At 34.7% G+C, this 23938-nt stretch overlaps 1 protein-coding gene across 3 annotated transcripts in view; it reads left to right on the top strand.

Annotated features, from left to right (window-relative positions):
* LOC145243367 (TBC1 domain family member 30-like) overlaps window positions 1-23938 on the top strand; it is a 230676-nt gene that overhangs the window by 134399 nt on the left and 72339 nt on the right. For all 3 annotated transcript variants that reach the window (XM_080106187.1, XM_080106185.1, XM_080106190.1), the window contains exon 2: window positions 6253-6417. In XM_080106187.1, coding sequence (XP_079962313.1) covers window positions 6253-6417 — 165 coding nt within the window. The remainder of the gene's footprint in view (window positions 1-6252; window positions 6418-23938) is intronic.

Raw genomic sequence — 23938 nt, 5'->3', positions numbered from 1 at the left:
ATTATGTTAAGTATTCTACCAGTGATACTGTATGATCTAATTTTTCTGAGGAGACCCTCATGCCATACTCTGTCAAAAGCCTTAGATATATCTAGAGCTATCGCTCTGCCCTCCCCTACTTTGTCCAGTGAATGGTATATACGTTCAGAGATTACAGTGAGGATGTCTGCTGTGGAACGGGCTTGTCTAAATCCATATTGTTTGTCAGTCAGAAGTTTAGCATTTGTAAGGTGATGGACTAGAGTATGGTTAATTATGGTCTCAAATATTTTGGTGAAAAGTGGGAGGCTAATGGGGCGATAATTTGATGGGTTAGTTCTTCTGCCACAGAAGCAGTTTTCCAACAACCCGGAAAGCAAGCTTCATTAAGGCATTTGTTGTAGAGTTTGGAAAGAACTGGAGCTACTTCGCCTGAGCACTTTTTTAATAGCACAGCTGGGATGAGAATGGGTTCACATGCTTTTGAAGTGTCAACGTTTTTCATGATAGCATGCACCTGAGCAGGGGTGATTTTTAGATCGTCTAGCGTGGCGTCTGTCCGCAAAGGAAAGTCAGGCAGGGGGTGGTTGGAGGGTCCAGTGTGGAGTTTGAGGCAAAATCGGCTAGCAAGCATATTAGCCTTGTTGGTTGCTGAGCAAACAACCTCGTGATTATTGGTTAGTGGGGGAATTGTTGATTGCCCATTATTTACTACACTGTTGTAGATTTTCCAGAAGTTGCGCGTTCTTAATTTTTGTGCTTCAATGCGTTTTTTAATGGTTTCAGTAAATTCTATCTTAGCTGTCGCTATTTCTTTCTTAATGTTACTTCTAGCTTCTATATACTTCTGTCTGAACTGGACTTATATTGGTTAAATCTGTGGCATGCATGCTGCCTTTGAGCAATGGCAGTTGTGCAAGTAGAAGTAAACCATTGGGGAGAGTGGGGCTTACTATAAAATTTCCGCATGGGAACATGCGCTTCAATTGCCGTTTTGAACCATTCAGTGGTCTCATTTGCGCACTGTTCAGCAGGAAGAGAAAAAAATATTTCCCCATGGGGCATCTCTGATAAGATCTCTGATGGCTTACCAGTCAGCCTTTTTATATCGTGTTGTTTTGAGCATTTTGGGTCTAGAGTTTAGGGCGATTCCGACCATTATCACTGCATGATCAGCGTTCCTGAGTGGCCTGTCAGCATTTGTTATACAATCCTCGGGAACTGTGGTCAGAAACAGATCTAGAAGTGATGCGTGTTGTTCTTGCTGGTCAGGAAACGGGTTGGAAACGTAACCATTTGTGATAGGGAGTGAGATATAGCGAAGCTGTGTGTTGTGCTGCCCACTGCATCTGTGTAAGTAGAGAATCCAAGCCAGTTTTTGTGGTGGACATTAAAGTCACCAAATACATGTACTTGTGTGCTAGTGTCGAGGGAGAGTGCTGTGTCTATGCTGTCAGATTTTGTTTATTATGGTGCAGTCCTGGGTCGAGGGAGAGCGGTAGAGAAAATGAAGTAGCTCATGTTATGTTGTATGTTTAGTCTAAAGCACATAAAGGCTTGATCGTCTGATTCTAGGTTTATTTCTCTAGTCAAGGGGAGGGTGTTACGAATGTAAACTCCAAGTCCGTGCATGTCTGTCAGTCCTTACGGCAGAGTGGGAGATATCCAGGTATGTTAAAGTAGTTAGAGGGGATGGAGGAGTGTAAGTTAGTCTCACTTAGTGCTAAGATATCTGGGGTGTTTGTTAGGAGAAATGCTTTGACATCATTTAAATTAGTTCTAAGCCCACGGATGTTCATAAATGCAAGCCTCAAGGGAGAGGGCAGGTTGATTTTGTTTGAGTTTGAGCCTGGTTTTAGCGTAATTTTTTATTGTACTGTCTTTTTATTTTTATTTTTTTATTTTTTATTTTTTTAAGAGTTTCAGTTTAGGTAAGGGATGCTAAACAAGTGGTTATGCAGAATACCAGGCATGTAACACAAGCAGACCATCAGTTGTCCTGCCATCTACTAGGATTGTGGCCTCTGGATAGCCCACCGGGGATGAGTGCAGGGTCCCTTTCCATGCGCGACAAGGCACTACAAACAACCTGATATTATACAACTGCTGATGGAGCAGCTGCTCTAAGCGCTACCAAGAGTTAGGGCTCTTGTACTACCAGTCGGGAACAGCAGCCAGGAATTGTCTATTTTCGATTTTGACCCCTTAGTAACAATTTTTGCCAGCTAAAAACCAAATGAAAAGTGTGCTACAGGTCCAAATACCTTATATATTAAATTTCAATTTTGTAGATAAAATATTCAGGAAGTATTTTGGTAGACTCTTTGCACACACACACACGGACAAGGTCACTTATTTTTGCTGGTTCCAGTCAGATCACAAAAGTTAAATCTGGTCAGTACTAAAATGGATGACCATTTTGGAATGTGCTCTCTGCTAATCTTGGCATTGCTTCCAGTTAGTCTTGGTCCTCTCCTTACCACTAGACCCAAGCAGTGCTGATTCAGGAGAGGTGTGGTTAGCGATTGTGCAACTCTTGCTTCACAATTACATGTGCAGCTACTTGTTCAGAGGTGTCCATTGTCTCTTAAGACTGAACAGAGGCATCAATATATATCATTCAAACACTACCGTGTTTGAATATATGGTTAAGTGGCAGTTTTAGTCATTTAGAACTGCTTTAAAACTCATTTTTCGACTAAATTTCAAACAATTATTACGGTTTGTAGATCACCTTCTCAGCTATATTGTGAAAAAAGAAAATTCAATTTTCGTTCAGTAAAACAAGTTATCATGAATTTTCTGATGTTCAAAATCATAAAAATATGTAAGGAGGTGAGTGACGCTTTTTATGACTGGTTTCCATAGCAACCACGTCGCTTCAACAATTACTGTTGCTACTAATGTGAAAAGAAAAGTAACAAGTGAGAATGAAAGCATGAAAGGGAGATAATTGGGGAGATTTTATTGAAAGCAGACGAGTGCCATACATTGTTTAATTTCAGTCTTATTTTTCGCCCCCATAAACACATATGTAATAACAAAGAACAAGTGAATTTATTTAAAGCTTGGAAAAATCATGGATTACAATAGAAAAATGCGAGCATGAAAAGTAATATGGTTAAGCTTAAACATGGAAAAGTAAAGGACTAGTTGTTAAAACTGGAAAAGAAAAAGACAAGATATTCTAGTAAAAAATATAGTAAATTTATAACTTAAAATATTGCAGCATTAAAAAAAAATTTTTAATTCAATTTATGACATTATATAATCAATTCTTAATGCGGTAATATTTTAGATTATTAATTTTTTACTAAAATATCTTGTCCTTTACTTTTCCATGTTTAAGCTTAACCATATTACTTTTCATGCTCGTATTTTTCTATTGTAATATATATATCCATGTGCTAAGACGTTTTCATCTTAAATTTTGGGCAATTATGTAGAATCTAGAAACTATGCATAAATAGAATTCAGTCTAATACTGAAATAGAACCAATAAGAAACTATAAAAATTGAATAAATAATTATGGCTCATTTTTTTTTTTTTTTTAAGGAATATGCAAATTAGTTTACCTTCATGATGTAGTCGCTCGCATATCCATGAATGAGTACATTAAAAAGCTTGTTTTAGTTATTTTTAAATAGAAAAAGTAAACTTGAATATCAATGTCAGAGCGATAAAAATTAAAAAAAGACTCAACTAACATATATATATATAAAGTAGTAGTATTCATGTGTCTGTGGTTACAACTCTCTTACAGCCCACATCACTGGAATGATGATGGTCCCCCACCTAGGGAGTGTGTACAGCATTTTCAAGGTCAAGGTCATAGCTTATGCATAATATACTCTCCTACAGATCCCACCACTGGACCGATCATGACCAAATCTGATATGATGGTCTCCATCCTAGGGACGGTGTACACCATTTTTCAAGGTCAGTCATATTTGGTGTGACTCTTCATAAACTCCCCTACTTAGGGATGATGGACACCAAGTTGAGGTTCACCACTATCCGGGGGCCGCCACCATGGCGCCGGCCAACTTCTTTGTGAATTTAAATCAGATCACTTTGTAATTGTTTCAATATTTTATGTGGAACAATATGTGTCAACTTTGATATAAACTATTTGCTTTAAAGTTCATAGTTCGAATTCACTCACCTCAGGAGATAGTTGGAAAATGTTTTAAACACCTTTAAGGAATAGTTGCTCTTGCAACATCCACTTACTGCAAGGATGCCCGCGAAGTGGGTACCCAAGTGTACAGCAAAGTCCTACACAAAGCACGAGTATCTTTACTAGTAGTATTAATATAAACATGGTCACGACGCTGGATATGCTAATGTTTTAGACAAATGGTCGGTTCAGGTTTCTTCTGTGGAAAGCAACCATTTATTAAGTTGCCTGACGAGGACTTCTGGTTTTAGCCGACCGTTTGTCCGAAACATTAACATGTTCAGTGTCACAACCATTTAAATATTTTATATTAATAAAAATATACCTTGCGCTTCTTTTATTGATCACTCTTAATAATCTCGTTAAATTCATTAGTTATCACTCTTTAATACCTTTAACGTTGAGAGTGTGTGTATGTGTGTGTGTGGGGGGAGGGGCTCTACATTGCGAGTGAAACAGTCGCATGTGCGAGTGATTTTTCTAAGTGGCGACTAGAAATAATGAAACGCTTATCTTTTGGCGATTGTATTTGTTTCATTGACAATCTTCCAAGACTACCTACTGAGTGAAAAATATCTTTTCAATTTTTTTTTTTAATAAAATGAACAAAGTTAAATTATTTAAACAATAAAAGTTTAATAGAACAATGTACTCCTTTTTTCTTTTTTTTTTTTTTACGAAGGTTGTTAAAAAAAAAAAGCATCAACAATATTTATACCTTCAAGTATCAACATAAAATTTGTTGTATATTTAGAATTCCATTTATTTAAAAATATACAGAAAATTTTTTATGATGTACATACTTGTCAGAGAACGAAGATATCATATTCTAAAAATCATGTGGGTTTGGCTAGTAACTTTTCTATTTGGTTAATAAACGAAAATATTTAGTTGTCAAAGGTTAACTATAAATAAATTTGTCCATAGAGTTCTGTGTGCGTATATCTATATATATTATAGTGTGATATAGACAGTAATTAGATTTAAAAAAAAAAAAAAAAAAAAAAAAGGTTACAATTACCTACGATTTCTTTTAGATTTTTTAAAAAATATCCAAGAAGTTTTGCGCATCAAGAGGCGTCCTTACGGTTAAAAAAAAATACAATCTGGAAACACTTCCTTACAAAGGTTCACAAACTATATTTACTTCAATAATCTGGTTAAAATTTGGTATCTTCTCTCCCCCTTCCCCTTTCATATATGCTGCTGAGACAATATCCAGAAATATTTTACTTATTTCTCGATGGTTTTATTTGTAAATATCGAATGAATAAAAGGATATCGTGTCCGAAACGATCGTACATATAAACATGTTTTTATGTTTTCTCCTCTGAAAACTTAATTAATAATTTCACAATTATTAATCCCTCACTCTTTCCTACACACACACACACACACACATGAGTCATTCCAAAAGTAAAGACGTCTATTTTTAACTCACAAAGTTGAAGAACTACGATAATGATAATGGTACCATAAAACGAGCGACCTCTTGTTCTCCAGAATTTATTTTTCTGCATAGTCACCACAATTGTCAATGCACTTTTGCTATGAATTCAATGACGCAATTCTGCTTCTGACACAGGTCCATGACAGGGATTGCTTTCTGAATCTCACATTCTCAATAACTGCATCATATTATGAAACTTTCAGATCATGAAGACCTAAGTTCAGTCATCATAACAATGCCATTTGCAATCCTCCGTCTGATCCATTTGGGCAGAATTAAAAAAATAAAAAAAATTAATAGGAGGCGTTACTTTTGGAACACCCTTTGTGTGTAATATATATATTTATATTAATCCGGAATACTTGTAGTATGATTGTAAATTTAAAAATAATATAGGTTTAAGGTTCCAAAAATTCATACTAGAATTGTCCGAAAAGATCCGTGGCGTAACGGATAAAATACTTGGGTACATTCAGTTGTAAGTTTGTTAGATTTTTATTTTTATTAGATCAAAGACACATTAACATGTAACAGTTAAAAAAAAAACAATTAGTAACTGAATATTTATTTCTTCATACTGAGAGATGTCCTTGTCCTGTTATGTATATTTGGTTCTTTCATTTAATTTTCCTTTCTTTTCAGGTGTGGATAAACTGCGTAGCATCCATGCCAACCTTCGTTATAGCATCAATCAAATGTCTGCTCGCCTTGTCCGACAGCTCAAGAGAAGGGATCACCGTGTTGCTAAGTTAAACTGCAACTCTGACCTCCTAACGGCTTTTCTCCAGGCTTCTTCCCTCAAAAGACGTGAGTAGAATAGAATCATTTTTTTTTTTTTGTTTTTTTTTTTTCCTTTTCTGTCTGCAGTTTAAATGATCTACCAGTTTTTATAGACATCGTGAAAATAATTGAAATCGATAAAACATTCGTTGCTAAGAAAATGTGCACATTATGAACAGACAATCCATGTATGTATGTTTGAAACGACGATATCTTTTGGGGGGTTCATTATATACATACATATTTATTTAAATATATAAATTCTTATTCCTGTCTTTTGTTTGTTTACAATTTGATTAACATATACAAAAGGTCCATTACTTTCCTATATGATTTATTTCTCTCTCTCTCTCTCTCTCTCTCTCTCTCTCTCTCTCTCTCTCTCTCTCTCTCTCTCTCTCTCTCTCTCATATATATGTGTGTGTGAAAGTGTCTGTGTATATTTCTAACGCAATAACTCTGTCAATTTTTAGTCTACAGCCTCGAAATTTAATATACAGGGTACTGAGATTTGGGAAAATCGATGTGATTGGGTTTCGGCCAGAAATTTCGCTGTTAAGGGGTCAAAGTTAAACGATTTGACCTTTGAGAACTCTACCAAACTCCTCCGACAATTTTTGGTCTAAACACTTGACATTTTAGATATTGGTTCCTTGGACATGGATCTAACTTAATAAATGTATTTGGGTCCAAAACAATAAATATTAAGGGGTCATAATAGGGGTAAAAGTTAAAAAAATTACCGTTTTTTTGTTTGTTTGTTTGGGTTTTTTTTTTTTCTTTTTGCTCAGCATACACCTCCAAACACCCGGGCAACGCCGGGCCGAAATGCTAGTAAATAAATAAAATAAAATAACCCATTTTAATTCGAATACAAGCAATTATAAATTGCTTCTTATATGTAAATAGACAAAATTTTATCTATAATTGAAAATTTTGTTAAATTAAGAAATCAAAACAAACAAAAATAGACTTTACTTTACTTTCACCACAAGCTATCGGCAAAAGGGGTGCTGCATGTGTATTTGGTTGGTTACTTTTATTATATTCTGCATATATATCTTTTAACTATTAAATTATAACGAGTAAAATCTTTGTTTGGATGGATGACTAATGCGTACAGAAATGTCAGCAAGGTAAAATGCAAAATGTTCATTTCAACTTGCTGATATATGTGCAAATTCATTTGTAGCTTGAAGTGGTTTAATTTTAAATGTTTTTTTATTTAATTTTATTTTTTTGTCTATCTATTGATAGCTAAAACGGTAGGAAACGTGGTTGGAGCATTAAATATTTTGGTCTTGATGACACCAAAGTCATTTTTTTTAACTTTTGAAATCAATACTATATATTAGGTACAATATAATATAATAATCAATAGAGAATTGGCTCTCTAATAATAAGAAATTTGCATGAATTAAAATATATTTAACCGTATTTTATGACCAGACAAAGCTGGGCGGCTTCCAGTGTGTGTGTGTGTGTGTGTGTGTGTGTGTGTGTGTGTGTATATATATATATATATATATATAAAGTGGTGAGACAATTAATCAGAATCAAGAATTATAAAAATCGGAACTTTTTGGAATATTGAAATCAGAATCGGAAAAATTTGTGCCTATTTTCCGAGGCCAAAAACAATTCTTATTATTATTATTTTATTTATTTATTTATTTTTTTTTTGTTTCTTTGTTTAAAACTGAATTTTCTATTGCTGGTATTAATTCTAAAATTGATTGTAAAATACTACAAGTGTATTTTTTTTTTTTTTTTTTTTTTTTTTTTTACGTTTGCGAAAATATATGCACACAAGACATAAGTTTTTACATTAGTCCAAAAGTTAAGAAAAACTACAAAAAACAAAAAAAACAAAAAAAAAACTACTCCATAGCTTAAATATTTAGAGCTTTTAAAAGAATCATAATTAATTGTTATCGAAATCGGGATTTAGAACAGTCGGTAATTATATCGGGATCGATAAAAATATTGGAATCGTCCAATGTTTCAGGATTGCTTGAAATATTTCTTTATAAACATTTTTTATTCTCTAGGTTCGATTAATGGGTGAGGGTGGAAGCACATTTTTATACGTAAATTAACGTATTTTTTAACATTGTTTTTTATTAGTGGAAACCTCAATTCTTAACTTACCAACCACTTTATGAAACAAAACATAATTAGCTTGGTCTACGATAATGCATGAGATAATTATAGTCTAATTTGTTTTTGAGGGGGTGAGTTCTTGCAATGAATTTGCTCAGGTTTTTAGGGTTCGTGCTTTTGGGGCACAACCTAAGAAAATAAATAATTCAACACAAGCTTCTGATACAACGAACACAACAACTTCAATAAATGTAACAAAGAAAAGGTTTATTCAGGCGAATGTTCACGGGGAGATATATTCCTGGTCACAACCCGACTCTGGCCACATGGTGCAGTCACGGTAGTTATTTTCAGTGGGAATCGTCGATACCGGATGAAATAAGAGATGGAGAGAGAGAACGAAGAAAAGGGTTCGATCGACTTGGCGTCTCTCTCGGTAAGAAAGAGTTTTTTTCCTTCAAACCGGAAGTTGTCCGAGTTCCTTAGGGGAGAGAAAGGATCAATGCGCCGCACCCCTGATTGGTTAGTTTGTGGCCAAATAACACAGGGGAGAGGCATTGATTTGCGAAAGAAAAAAAAAGTTCCATTTGTTTCTGCTACAGGTTTCATGCTATTTTTTCATCCGAGCAATGCCGGTATATATATATATATATATATATATATATATATATATATATATATATATGAGAGAGAGAGAGAGAGATGTACGTGCAAAATGAATGGCCGATCTATACGACGTATAAACATTTTGGACTCCTCCCTTCATTTAAAAAAATTCGGCAAATTCAGGAAATCAACCCATTTTAAGGAATTTTTTCCTTTTCTCTCTCTCTCTCTCTCGCTCTCTCTAGATTCACATGTTTGTCCAAAAACACAATATCAAAATAAGTAGTGTCAGTATATTTGCATGTTGATATGGAAGACCTAAAGCACCACAAAACAAATTGTCTGTAAAACTTGGAAGTTATAATACAAAACGATTTAAGATTCTGAATCGGGTCTTAAAGATAAATGTTAATTATATATGTATTTGACCATAATTACCGCAATAGCCTATTTGTTTATTTTCACAGTTTTACATTAATTGTCATTTATGATATTCCGTAAATCGTAAAAATTAGATAATTGCCAAGCAAAGTTTAAATAAATCGTTGTTCACGGTCCTTGTTGTAACACGTGTTATTAATGAGTCATAATGGGACATTATCTGAAAATACGTTCATGTTAAGATATGAGGTAATGTAAGCAGTAACATTAACTCCAAATAGTAAAGTTTGGTTACACAGCGAAGGACACACAAGCAGAAGTAGTAATGGTGGGTCTGTTTGTGTGGTAGATAGGAAAGGATTCTGACAAACACTAAAAAGCAAATGGCTATAATTGCTTATACTCTTTTCTTTCTCTGCTTTGTTGCAATTCGTTTTTCTCCTCACTCATTAAAGCAAGTAAGTTTTGGCATGAACATGTGAACTCAACCAATGTAAAGCTTTCCGAATTAAAAAAGTAACACATACATGTGAAAGTAGTAAGCCAGTGCAAACTTAGATATTCCTTAAAGACCTGCCCAGGAAAACTTCACCAGCTGCCACATGGACGAACATATTCTCTACAAACCACCCTATACCCTTTAGGTAGGGGTAGCAAAGCAAAAGAACTCAATGACTCACAAACCAGCTTTATCAACTCCTGCACATTTATACATGCGCTGACAATAACAAAGTAAACGAACACACATACAGCGCCATGCTGCCAAATACTTGCATATGCATATTCACTCGATTAACATATTGATTTGTGATTACTATTCACTCAACTTTTTTTACCCAAACATGTTTGCACCATGAACATTTAATGTGACATGGCTCCTGGCCTTGGTAGAAGTCATCTTTGAATGACAATACTGTCTTGATGCATAGCCAAGGACCACACCAACGTCTAATATATATTGGAGGTATAAAATTTATGTCAGGAAAGATAAGTTGTGTGGCCTTTTGGAATAAGGCCTTGGATGTGAGAGGGGGTTGTCTATTTAGAATAGGGAAGCATCTGTCCATTATCCGGCCACATCTGAAGCTCATGCCCGTAATCTGACTTGGTTTCAAATTGCTTGTTTGCTATTGTACTTTGCTGAAGCAGTTTGAAATTTGAGACTTCTGGTTTGACCATTCCAAGGGTTGAGTTATACAAAAACCAAAGAACGAATCTGAGACTTTTAGATGTTCAAAAATAAAAAGAAGAAAAAAAAAAAACGAAAAATAAATGAATGATGAAAATAGCAATTTTTATCTAATTTGCATACATGTTTTTACAATTTAGGATTTATAGCCGCTTCGAGTATTTATTTCAAAATGTTAGACACAGTCAAGTACAGGTTAAATGAAAATGTTTCTGTGGAACAAACTGGATTTGAACCTATCGTATCCAGGTTTTTAGTTTGTGTCGTTAACCATTTATCTACCGTAAATAATAAAAAAAAAATAAAAAAATGACTCATTCACTTAAGTAGATTTCTAACTACTTTTCAGCAACTTTTTTTTTCAATATTAATGCTTTTTTTTTTTTTTTTTCATAATTAAGGTACTTATGCTGTTTGAGATTAGTGTCCATTTTGAATATTTCAGGAAAAATTTAAATTTTGATAAAATTGCAGTTTTACTCGGTTAAAGGATGTGCTTGTTTTTATTATGCCTACTTAAAGAAAAATGGGTGATTTGTTCAGTTAATTATAAATCATGGTTAATTAGAACAATTAAAATAATTGTTTTTTCAGACATTGCTCAATCTCAAACTAAAGTGTATTTTAGCATGTATTCTGTTATTAAACTTTAACTTTCTGGGATAAAAAGCTTTTGGGGAAACAAGCGTTGATTAACTCATTTAACTTTTACTTATGGAGATTTAGTATCTGACTGTCTGAAACTTAATGTTTTATTGCACTATCTTTTAATGCTTCGTTCAGGAGAGGGGGTGTAGTGTAGTATTAATGTAGTGTTTTGTTGCATGAGACCATCCTCTCAGGCATCACCTCTTCTTTTAGAGGATAGTTTAGTATATATTTGTTCATCATGATGCCATATTCCCAAGCATTACCTCCTTTTAGGGAGGGGGCAGTTTAGCATATGTTTGTTAGAGAACATCTTCACAGGCTAGCAAAAAGTACTTACTAATTAGAATAATAGATGACTGCAGTTAGCTATTTGCTTAACCAGCTTCTTGCAAAGCATTACAACGAAAGTCCATAAAACTTTCAAGTTATCACATGCTGTTCCAGTTCCATAAAGTTTGGAGCAGCAGCTTGTGGAATGCAAGTTGTTGACATTGAACTGCTTGAAAAAAAAATAATCACTAATTTTTTTTTTTTTTTTTTTTCTGCCCAAACAGAGCATATTGCCACTTGGAATGTAAGGGGTTACTGTTTGGGATTGTGCCTAAGAGGGTACTGTGTAGGGAGCTGAGCCACAAGATGTCTATTTATATTACATTTAAACTTTTGCTTGTTAGTATAGTAAGGGACGCAGGAAATGGGGAGGGAATTCCAAAGTCTAACAATTCGAGGTAAGAAACTATTAGAGTAGAAAGCTTTCCGCACCATCTATGGACCTCTACGATAAAGGGATGGTATTTTGCAGTCAGGAATATGGACGACGAGTTCTCCACCTCCAATATATATATATATATATATATATATATATATATATATATATATATATATATAATTGAGCCAATGGTTTCATTTCCTTTTGATACAGCAAAAGTTATAATCATTAAACTTAACTTTTTAAATCAAAAATTTGTGAAATCGACCATTTTTCAATTAATCAATTAATTTCATGCTCTAGTTAGGAACTCACTGTGGTGCACTGGGAGGAAGCTTTACATGCCTTCTTACAGTAACTTGTTCCACAATACATTGTAGTTTGTATTGCTCTGTAGAGAACCTATTCTTGATTTTATAACAAATTTTTTTATATATAATGGCTTGAATTAAAGTTTAAAATGAAAAAGTCAAATATCATGCTTCAATTGTGCTTTAAACAGAAACATTCATTTTGAACGCACCTCTGTCATATCAAAGAACTTCCCATTGATTTTTATATTCCAGGCTTTTCAGCATGTGCGGTGATAAACTTCTCAAATGCACTTGTGATGTTAGGCTGTATAAGGCGTTAACGTCAGTCAAAATTGCCTGTTCCTGCTTTCATCAGATTTTTGTGTGTGATTATACCGATGGAATACATTTTGATACAAAACTTATCTAAGAACACTGCCAGGTACATAAAGTACATCTGTGTACAATTAAAAAAAAAAAAAAATGGCCTCGTTTAGCAGTCCGTAGGGAACGAACAAACACACACAAAGATACAAAATTCCTTTTCTTATATATATATATATATATAATAGTAGATAGATACATATAATTAATCCTTATCTTAAAAATTCCAAGACCTAATATCACAAATTAATTTTCATAGCAGACATCCACAAATAGTGAAAACAACATTTTATTTTCTAAGTAACTGCATCTACCCGGTATTCTCCGGGAGTCTTTATACTTTCATCCCCCCCCTTCCACTCATTGAGTCCCCACCCTCACTTCCACGAGTAATCCAGCTAGTAGGTGTTGTAAAAAAATTTTGATTGGTCAATGTCAAAAATTTCTTGTCCCAAATATCCCATAGTAATCAGACACAGTTCATACAATTGGTCAGTGCTAGTTCTTTGGTCTGTTTGGTTTAGAACAAACTTTAGCATCTTTTTTTCTGATACTACATTTAATTTTTTTCTGTCCTCAATCAGTGAAGGATTTCTAGACTAGAATTATAATTTTTGTCCCAGAGTACCTCTCTTTGAAGAAGCTGGATGTTTTATCTACGTTAAAAGCCAACCTTGTGTCTAACTCGATCCTTGTGAGAGGAAAGTAAATATGGACCATTTATAAATGCTAGTACTCTCATGGTGTTCCTCGTCTATTTGACTGATAATCGTTCCGTCTCATTAACCTTTATCCTCAGATGACTACTGGCCTTGATAAGTGGTGACCCAATAGTATAAAAATCATGTTCAGAATCGGGTTGGAGAAAATGCCGAGTTATATGATAGTATATATATTACTTATAGTCATTGTATCAATATATTTTTTAATTCAGTTCAACTTTCACTCCAAACAAGGCACAGTGCCACTTTGAAGTAGGGGGCTACTATCGGGGACATAAGTTGCAGGGACATTATGAAGGGAGATGAGCAGCAAGACGTCTGTTCACATTACACTTGAACTTCTGCATGTCAGTACAGTTGGGAAAGCAGAATCACACAAGGGAGTTCCAAAGTCTAGCAGTTCTGGGGAAGAAACTCTTGGAGTAGAAGGCTTTCTTAAATCTAGGGATCTCTGTGTAGAGGTGGGATTTAGCTGCTTGTCAGTGCTTGTAGTTTAGCAGAGCATTCATCATTAAAATACTTGTAGAACAAGCAGAGGGATGCAACATTTCGTCGATAGGACAGAGGCTGAAGCTTAGATGACAGTTCAGGACTTATCAGATTGGCGACTCTCTTTTGAACCCTATCCAGGAGGGAGAGACTAGTAGCAGATGCACCAGCCCAAATGTGACAACAATACTCCATACATGGGCGAATGGTGGCCTTATAGAGGTACAGGATACTTTCAGGTGTAAGTAGCTTTCTAGCACAATAGAGAGAGCCCACCTTCCTCGCAGCAGCCTTAGCAATGCTCTCAATGTATCTGTTCCAACTCATGTTCCCTGTGAACGTTAGACCGAGGAGTTTAAAAGAAGTACTTTCAGGTAATGTATTTTTGGCCATTGCTATTGATGGTAGAGAAGGTTTCTTGTAATTATTGAAGGAAACAAGCTTAGTTTTGGCAGCATTGAATGTGACCATCCATTTTTGTCCTTATTCCACTGCAGATTGAAGGTCTTTCTCTAGTGTTTCTGACATTTCCTAAGATATGTGTTCATTCCCCCCCTCATGCCTGTTATAGAGCGTGGTGCCATCATCAAATTAAGGTCAATGTGTGCTGCTTGTCCAACTGAAGTAGTATCTTTTAGAATGTTGACTTTAAGGATATATAGGTGTAATCGAATCCCACTATGAACGAATATCGCTTTTAAATTTATCACTGACAACTAGTTTGAAAGATACAACAAAATTCATTATCCCATGTTTTACTGTAGTAGTTTCGCCTGGCAGCCATTTTGTTCTTGCTTTAGCAGCTAATAGAAACTGCAGGTTGTGTGCATGTTCAAACGGAAACAAAACCAAAAATAAAATTTTCTGAATATGGAAAGAATTCAGGTATGATACATCCTTCAATAACAAAATATTTTGTGGTCCTGGATATGACCTTAAACTATATCCAATGGTGAGGCCCCAGCTTGCGGGCTTTGGAGAGTGTGGAGCCACCCTTTAATTACCATTGCTCCCAGGTCCACTCTTTTAGGGTCCCAACTATGGGTTAAATAGAAACTGATTTGAAAACAACAAATATATTCTATTAAAAATTTTTCTTCAAAATCTTTGGATTCGGCATTAAATAACCCGAAAAGGGTTGATATGCCGTAAAACAAAAGCAACCAGCCAACCAAAATATTTCGTTCAACGAATTTAAAAAAAAAAAAAAAAAAAAAAATGTTTCAAGAAAAAAAATAATAATTAAGAGCAGGGATACTTTTCGTAAAAAAAAACTTCAATACTAAAATAAAATCAGGGGGATACTATACTTCCTTCTTCAATTACAAAAATATTTCCTTCTTCAACGAATTAAAAAAAAAAATGTTTCTTCAAGCAAAATACAAAAATTTTAAGAGCGAGCAGGTTGAATTCTTTTTGAGGGAGGCTTTCTTCAATTATAAGTATTCACAAAAAGTAGTGCACTTGTCGTCTGCTGCAAAACTCGAACAGCATTTGCGCATGCTCCATGAACAACTTCCTTTCATTAACGAACATGGCGGACAATTCTAAAATACTAGAAAATAACATTGCACACTGAATGCGCTAATACTAAAAAAACTACTTGTCGACGATAAATTTAAAGGTGATATTCGTTTGTAGCGGGCCAGGTTACCCCTTTAAGTCAACATTCTAAAAGGTGGGTCTTTGTTAAAATCTTTGAGACCTTAATTAATCAAGCACTAGTCCACCACCTTGCAAAAGCAAATCTTCTCTCGGACAAACAGTATGAATTTAGGCAATGTCGTTCCACTGTAGATATTTTAAATCATCTCTGAACACATATACCATATAGTGGATAAGGCTGGCAAAGCCAGGGCTGTAGCCCTTGATATATCTAAGACCTTTGACAAAGTTTGGCACAAAGGGTTGCTAATGAAAATTAAATTGTGCAGTATAACTGGATGTATACTAAATATAATTAGATCCTTCTTAGACAATAGGACCATTCAGGGTGCCATGGAGATATGTACATCCAAGCAGCATAACATTAATGTGGGAGTGCCTTAGGGGTCGATCCTTGGACCACTATTATTCCTGATATTCATAAACGACCTCCCTGATGATATTGTGACCGAGAAATTTAAATGTAATGTAAACCAACATCTTGTTAATCTTTTCTAGGCATGGCCCCAAATAGTAGCCCATTACGCCCAAGTGATGATATGCCTTGTTAGGGGTGAACGTGAGTATAGAAAAAAAAAAAAAAGCAGTGCACATTGACTAATACTAAGAACTTACAGGACTTGTGGAAATTCCACAGCGGACTCTTTCACATGTAATATATTCATGTTGGCTGATCAGCGTACATGGAGATGCCCTGATCTTATTGTAGCTCTTTTGTTAAAACTGCAAAAGTATTTATCTAAGCTAGCTGGGACACCCAACATAACCCTGTCATAAAATACACTTATGATATTTTAATGTATTCAGATTTCATATATATTATTATAGTCAATTTTCTATCGATTCTTATGTATTATAAAGCTGTGATTTCAAATATAAAAAAATATCCATATGACTTAGGTGCATCAGCTTGAATCAAAACTTATAAAATATATATATATATATATATATATATATATATATATATATATATAACTTGAGTTCTTTCAACTATAACCGAAACGGAAACCAAAACTTATGAAGAATTCTTGGCAAAATTATTTATAAGAAATCGAAGGTCATAACAATTAAATGACAGTCACTCAGGAGAAAAAAGATGCAAGCGTGATATGCAAAATAACACACAAAATAACACACACGCTATCGTATTAATATACAGATACTATATTTTCATTAAACTATGAATTCTTAACTAAAAAAGAAAAAGTGGCCAACAATAGTCGAGGGCGATTCAAAGGCTTCCTTTTTGTTAGCTGCTACACTGAGATGTAGGAAAGGACTCCATTCCTTTTCAGGATTACTCCACTTATCCTTCATCCTCATTTTATAGTGTTAAGTGTTTAACAAGGAAGCATCAAGTACTATTTTTTTTTTTCTTTTTAGTTTTTCGCATGACTTAACTGAAGATTGAAAAACTCTAACCAATATGCCAAACGGGTTCGTACTCTAAAGTTAGTACAAAAGTTTTGTGGATTTAAAATGTCATCTTGAAAATGAAAAAACGGTTTGGAAAATCTTTCTGTATAACAATAACGACCTTTGCTCTCTATAACTTGATTCCATTTGTCAATAAGCTTTATAAATGCCTTGCTTGTAAAATTCTTTAGGGTTTTCATGTGAGATATGGATTTGTTGGTATAGTCAGAGGAGCAGGAAACTGGGAGGGAATTTCAAAGTCTAGCAGTCCGAGGGGAGAAATTATTAGAGTAGAAGGCTTTCTACAGCATCTAGGGACCTCTACAGTAGGGGGGGGCTGCTTGTTGGGTCAGTCAAGAATATGGACGTCGAGCTCTCTGCCGCTAAAAAAAAACAAAAACAAAAAAACTATATAACTGAGCCGATGTTTTTGTCTCTTTTTGATTCAACAAAAGTTGTAAACATTGAACTCCACTTTTGTTTTATTGTCATTGAAATTGTTGAAATCACCCTAGTGTTCAATCTCATCTCATGATTTTAACTTAAGGGCATCTAAATACTTTTGTAATCCTCGAAATAAATAATAATCTGAGGGAGTTTGGTCCAAAGAATATGAAGGAGGGGGGGGGCACATTTCCCAACAAAATTCTCCTAGATCTTTGGTCAGCAGTGCTGCTGTGTAAAAAAAAAAAAAAAAAAAAAAGCATTATCATGATGGAAAAATGACCTTTTTTTTTCTATTGAGGTCGTTTTTGAATCAACATGGATGAGAATACTACAGAAAAATATGATCTATAAATATGAATTATCTGAAAGAAAAAAAAGTTATAAATTAATCATGGCGATATGTTTAACTAATAACAATATGCATGAAATGAATTACAATGGTTTAAAACGCCCCTTCTACAAACCGGCAAAAACTGGTAAGTTACTCTTTACTCATTAAACAATACAGTATTATATTACTAATTATGATATTAGTATAATACCATTATTATTATTATTGGCTCACATGGAGCTTCCACACAAGTCAACAAACGATCTGATTGGAAACCTGTGGTATTCTCTGGAAGCTGAGTGACAACAAGTCTCCCCAGACGTCCAGACCTCTCCACCTCCTTCGATAGCATTTGCAAATGAATTTGCATCATCGCAACAGCCGCTTACCATTGATTTCTCGCTGGTGGTGGCCATTGGTTTATGCTGGAATTTGAGTGGCACTCAGCCTTCCCAAGGTCCCAGTTCTCTTTGCGCTTGTCCAGCCGAGGTCTGGTTGGCGCTCGCTCCTCGGTCTTTCAGTCCTTATTGACCCTTCTCGGCCCTTTGGTATCATTTTTTGGGGGAGGGATCGGTAATGAAACAATGGGGGGAGTGCATGATGGGGGGTGTAGAACTTGCAAATATGCAGTTTCGGTGTTCTTCATTTCCTGTAACGCTTATTCGTTATATTGTCTTGTATTATTCTCCGCATTCAAGGGTTTTCCTTAATATTTCAGTCGTTTTCATTATCGTTAGTCGTTGTACTTTTGCAGTTATTCCTTTGATTCCAATTTCTGACATTCTTTTTTCAAAGTTTTTCGGGATTGTTCCTAGTGCTCCTACTATTATCGGTACTATTTGGACTTTCTTCATCATCCAAATCCCTTTTAACTCTCTGGCTAGCTCTGTGTATTTGCTTCGTTTCTCCTTTTCTTTCATACTCACCCTGTGATTAGTTGGGACTGCAAAGTCCACGATTAGACAGGATTTTTCTTTCTTGTTAATTATTACGATGTCTGGTCTTCTTGCTTGGATTGGTTTGTCCGTCTGTATGTCCATGTCCCATAGGATTTTGTGGTTCTCGTTTTTGAGTGCTGTTGCAGATTTATGCTTGTACCATTTGTCTGTACACTCAAAATGCAGTCGTTTACACAATTCCCAGTGTACCACCCTCCCCACTTGATCATGCCTGTTTTTGTATTCCTTTTGGGCAAGTTTGCTGCATTCGCTTACTATATGGTTTATCGTTTCGTCTCTTTGTCCACAGAATCTGCATTTGCTGTTTTCTTGTGTTTTTATCAATCCTTGCTTTGATATGGTTGGTTCTTATCGAGTTATCTTGTGCTGCAGTTATTAGAGATTCAGTTTCTCGGTTTATATGTCCTTTTCACATCCATGTCCAGGTGTTTTCGTTATTCTCATCTTTTGTCATTCTTATGAATCTTCTGTGGAGTTGTTTCTCTTCCCACTTCTCTTTTCTCGTTTTGTCGTTTGTCTCTGTTTTCTGTTTTGTTTTTTTCAGTGTCTCTCGCTGCCATAATTATTCTTTCAGTGTTTTGCATTATGTATTTTCCTAGTTCTTTTGTCGTGTCCTTCACACAGTCTTCTATAGAGATCAGTCCCCTCCCACCATCTTTCCTTTTCACGTAGAGTCTGTCAATATCGTCCTTTGGGTGTAGTGCATTATACATGGTCATGAGTTTCCTGGTTTTCTGGTCGAGTTGTCTCAGTTCTTCTTTTGTCCACCCTATAAACGGCCCAGAGTATCTTACTAGTGATACTGTCCATGTATTAATACCTTTTTATTAGGTTTCTACTATATAATTTAGTTTCCAGGAGTTTTCTTGTTCTCCTGAGGTATTCCTTTCCAACTTTCTCTTTCATTTCTGTTGCTCTGATGGTGTCCGCTTCCAGAATTCCCAAGTATTTATAGTCGTCTTGTTTCCCTAGTGCCCTCATTTCTGTTTGGTTGGGTAGTTCCATGCCTTCTGTCGTTTCTAGTTTTCCCTTTCTTATAACTAGTTGTGCGCACTTTTTCATTCCAAATTCAATTTGGATATCTTGGCTGAAGATTCTGGTAGTGTCTCTAGCTCCTTTTCGGTCCTTGCAAAAAGTTTCAGATCGTCCAAGTACATCAGGTGGTTCATTTTTTCCTCTGTATTGGAGAACTTGTATCTGGCTTGGCACTTTCTCAGAATACTGTTCAAGGGCATCATGGTTATGATGAACAGCAGTAGTGATAGCGAGTCTCCTTGGAAGATGCCTCTTTGTATGTTAATTTCTGTTATGTGTTGTCCATCAACTGTCAATTCCAGTCTCCATGTTTTCATTGCATTTTCTATTACGTTGGTGATCCTGCTTGGTATTTTATACATTTTTAGTGGTGGTGGTATTAACAACATCATTGCTAAGCAACAAGCGCTCTGGTTTTCTTGGTTTAAATATGTCAGCTGTCACACTTTATAAATTAATCGTCGTCGTCGCCACACTGTAAATTGGAATAGAAAAATTATTGATTTAGATTTGACCTTGACTTTTTGAAAACCGTTAAAAAAAAAACAATAAAACTATCAGCATATTAGTAAGAAAACAATGCCATTTTTGTTGTTTTTTTTTTTTTTTTTTTGTTTTTTTTTAACCTTCGACTTCAAACGCATGTAATAAAGTTCAAACTTGATGTTATCAAACAAACCCATCATTAGTGTTTTTTGGGTCTTCCCTTCTGAACTGAATCTCATATCGTCACTGTTCTACATTTAGTAAACCCAAAAATTCTCCTGCAAACATGTTCTGATACTGTCCAGATTTAATCTCAGATCCTCAAATCTGAACATGTCTTTACGACTTCCTTTATATATCCATTGTATCATTCTCATATTATTTCTGTCTATTTACTAACGTTGCCATCCAAGTATACTTTCGACAGATCAGAGTTCCCATCCAGTTTCATTGTCTTACACTTTTTGCACTCAAATTGAATATCCTCTCTCAACCTACCAGTAATTCTACTGTAAAGAAAGTAAATTTAATTTCAAGAAACAACTGACAGAATAATATTAGAAAGAAAATGCCTTTTTTTTTCTTTTTTTTTTTTTTTACAAAAGAGTCACCACTTATCAAGGCCTGGAGGTCACTCGAGGATAAGGATGAATGAGTGTACAGTAGTCAATGGGATAATATCGTAGCAATCGTTAGTAGTGGAAATTTGGTAACTTGGATTACTTAAGAGGACAGCTCATCAAGAACTTGTTTATGTTGGACTTGAAGACAACCATATTGTAATCAGCTGGAAAGCAGGGAAACTGAAGAGTTCCACAGGTGGGCAGGTCTAAGAAAAAAAAGCTTTGTTCATGGAATCTACGTTTAGGTTAAGGCACAGATAAAGAGTGGGGGAAATTATTGATAGTGGTTTCAACTAGACGAATGTTTTTCGTGAAAGTTTGGCGAGGGGGGAACCATAGATTGGAGTTCGGATGAGCACTTGCCATGAAAATAACGATAAAGCAGAGACAAGCTCACAACATTTCTTATGTGGGAAAGAGATTGCAGGGAAGAGAAAAGGGCATCTCTCACTAGGCTACAAAGTCTATTTTGAACTCTGTCAAGGTAGGATAAGTTTTTCTAATAACTCCTGCCCAGATGTGTCAACAGTACTCCATCCTTGGACGTACTTGGCTCTTTTGTTCACCTTTGATTTCAAATGCATATAACTCAGTTTAAACTTGACGAAATTAAATATATATATATATATATATATATACACACACACACACATAATTATCTATACTAGCAGGACCTGTGGAAATTTCACAGTGGCATCTTTTATGTGTAATATATTGCTGCTGTGGACGTTCAGCATGAATGGAGGCCTCTGCAATAATATTATTGTAGCCTTTTGTTAAAACTGTAAAATTATTTATCTATATAATCTGGTTAATGTAGTGTAATATATCTGGTTATTACGGTTTATCTTCAAATCTTTATTGGAGTCTGTGACATATTTCCATTGTATGGACGCCCAGTGCAATTGGAAACTTCACTATATCATTATACCATCTTTAGACAGAACAGATGCTACCCTTGGATCTTAGCCAGAAGACCAAGAAGATATATTTTAGTTTCTCTGTATGTCTGAAAAGCACTTCATTTTTTTTTCTTTTTGCATTGCATCTTCGGTGATCAGGAGATCCTATTTATTAAAAAGATAGAAGGTGATAACATACTGTGAACATTAAATTAGTTTATAGATATGCTAATTTAATGTTCATAGTATGTTATCCCCTTTTATCCTCTGTTTTAATAAATAGGATCTCCTGATAAAGTAATTTATAATTTGGAAACAGTAACACGCGTACGTATGTATGTACATTAAAAGTACTATTGTGTGTATGTGTGTGTATATATATATATATATATATATATATATATATATATATATACACACACACACACACGTCATTATTTGCCCATACATAGAATATTGCTGCCACATCTTGGCTAGTGCTCCAATCACTTTCTTGAACAGTATGCAAAAAAAATATTGTTACCTAATATGTCCCACACTGTCTGCCAAGCTTCAGCTTCTGTTCCGTTGCCAAAGAGTTTTTGTTTCCCCAGCAATGTTGATCAGATACCACCTTCCTCAAAACAAAACGTCAGTGATCCAGATACCAGATCTATTTTTTTTTTTTTGCTTTGAATTATTATTTACCTAAAATAGTTTGATATTGAAAAATATTTTACTAACCTGCGTAGTTTGTCCTTGCTCTTATGCTATTTATATGATATGTATTATTTCCAAAGCTATTTTATTTTATGGCATTTAGAAATGCATGTACTATATATCATTTGAATTATTCAAACTATTGTTCTCATCATAGATGTTATTTTCATAACGTTTCGGCCGATATAACCTCCGGTCTTCTTCAGATATATTTTGTTGAACTCTGAATTTCAAACAAGTGTGTGTGTGGTGTAAAGCGCTAAGCAATTATCAGTTCTGAGTGGCAGTGTCTTGGAGGTTATCGAGTCAATCCTCAATATGGGGCGATACTAAAAGTACAAGTATGAATTACTGAAGATGTCTATCCAGTCATGGCTGACAGAGCAATCTACCTCTGTGAATTAAATAATGGATTCTGTTTGAAATTCCGTATAAATTTTCAAGTTTGACAAGATACTCCTGGAAAAGTTTTGAGGTTACGTTGGCCGAAAAGCTGTGCGAATAACACCCAAGATGAGAATGGTCGGCCGAATAATACAAATTATTTATCCTTATTTCAAAAAAACAAAAATAAAATGTCACCTATATTCATACTAAATTTCTTATACAATTTTGAATTGTCTTTATCAATATACTGCAATCAATTGCATAACTTAAAGGCTTCATGTATATTGGTTTAAAACAAATGTTTACTTTTAAAAAATTAACATTGTACTAGCTTTGCATATTCATTCTTTTTGTGGATTGTTGTACTCCTCTTTATAGTTGTTTTTTTTCCCCCCCATTTCTGCCAACTCATCCTCTGGCTTCCTTCAGGTGATGCTGAGTCTTGTAACTGTATCTGCTGTAATTACTACCTTCCATAGTTGTCTCACCACGTTTTGGCTAACTAATCATCTGGGTTGGACTTGGGTTGGATTGAAACTGCTATCTTCAGACAATGCTTACCTGGAACCATAGAGACTCAACACCTCTCTCCATTGTGCAAATAATAATAATAAAAATAAAAACATAAATACAATTTTACTGTTTTCTTTAACTGATAAATTCCAATTAATATTTAAGCAATGCTTACATTGAGGAAAAAAGTAATTTCATATATATATACATATATATATATATATATGTTCCATGGTAAACAACTGATGATCCCTTAAATTATAACATTAGTACTGTAGTAAATTCGAGAAAGCAAATTGATGCATTGATTGCAGGTGATTAAATGACTTACTGACTAGTTTTCTAACGAATTATAAAAATTAAATGAGTTTTTTTTTATATATATAGTTTTAAAGGTTAAAAAACTTCCAAGACTATATATATATATTGTAGGTTCCCCTTAAGTAATCTAATTTACCAAATTTCCACTAACAATTACTACGTCACTGTCCCATTGACCATTTGACCACTGTACGCTTATTAACCCTTATCCTCGAGTGGCCTCTGGGCCTTGATAAG

The sequence above is a fragment of the Euprymna scolopes genome, chromosome 22 (assembly GCF_053919585.1).
Source record: "Euprymna scolopes isolate OS-2025 chromosome 22, ASM5391958v1, whole genome shotgun sequence".
In the NCBI taxonomy this organism is placed as follows: domain Eukaryota; kingdom Metazoa; phylum Mollusca; class Cephalopoda; order Sepiida; family Sepiolidae; genus Euprymna; species Euprymna scolopes.
The sequence above is the reverse complement of the archived record's forward strand: the minus strand, read 5'-3'. Positions and strand labels throughout refer to the sequence as shown.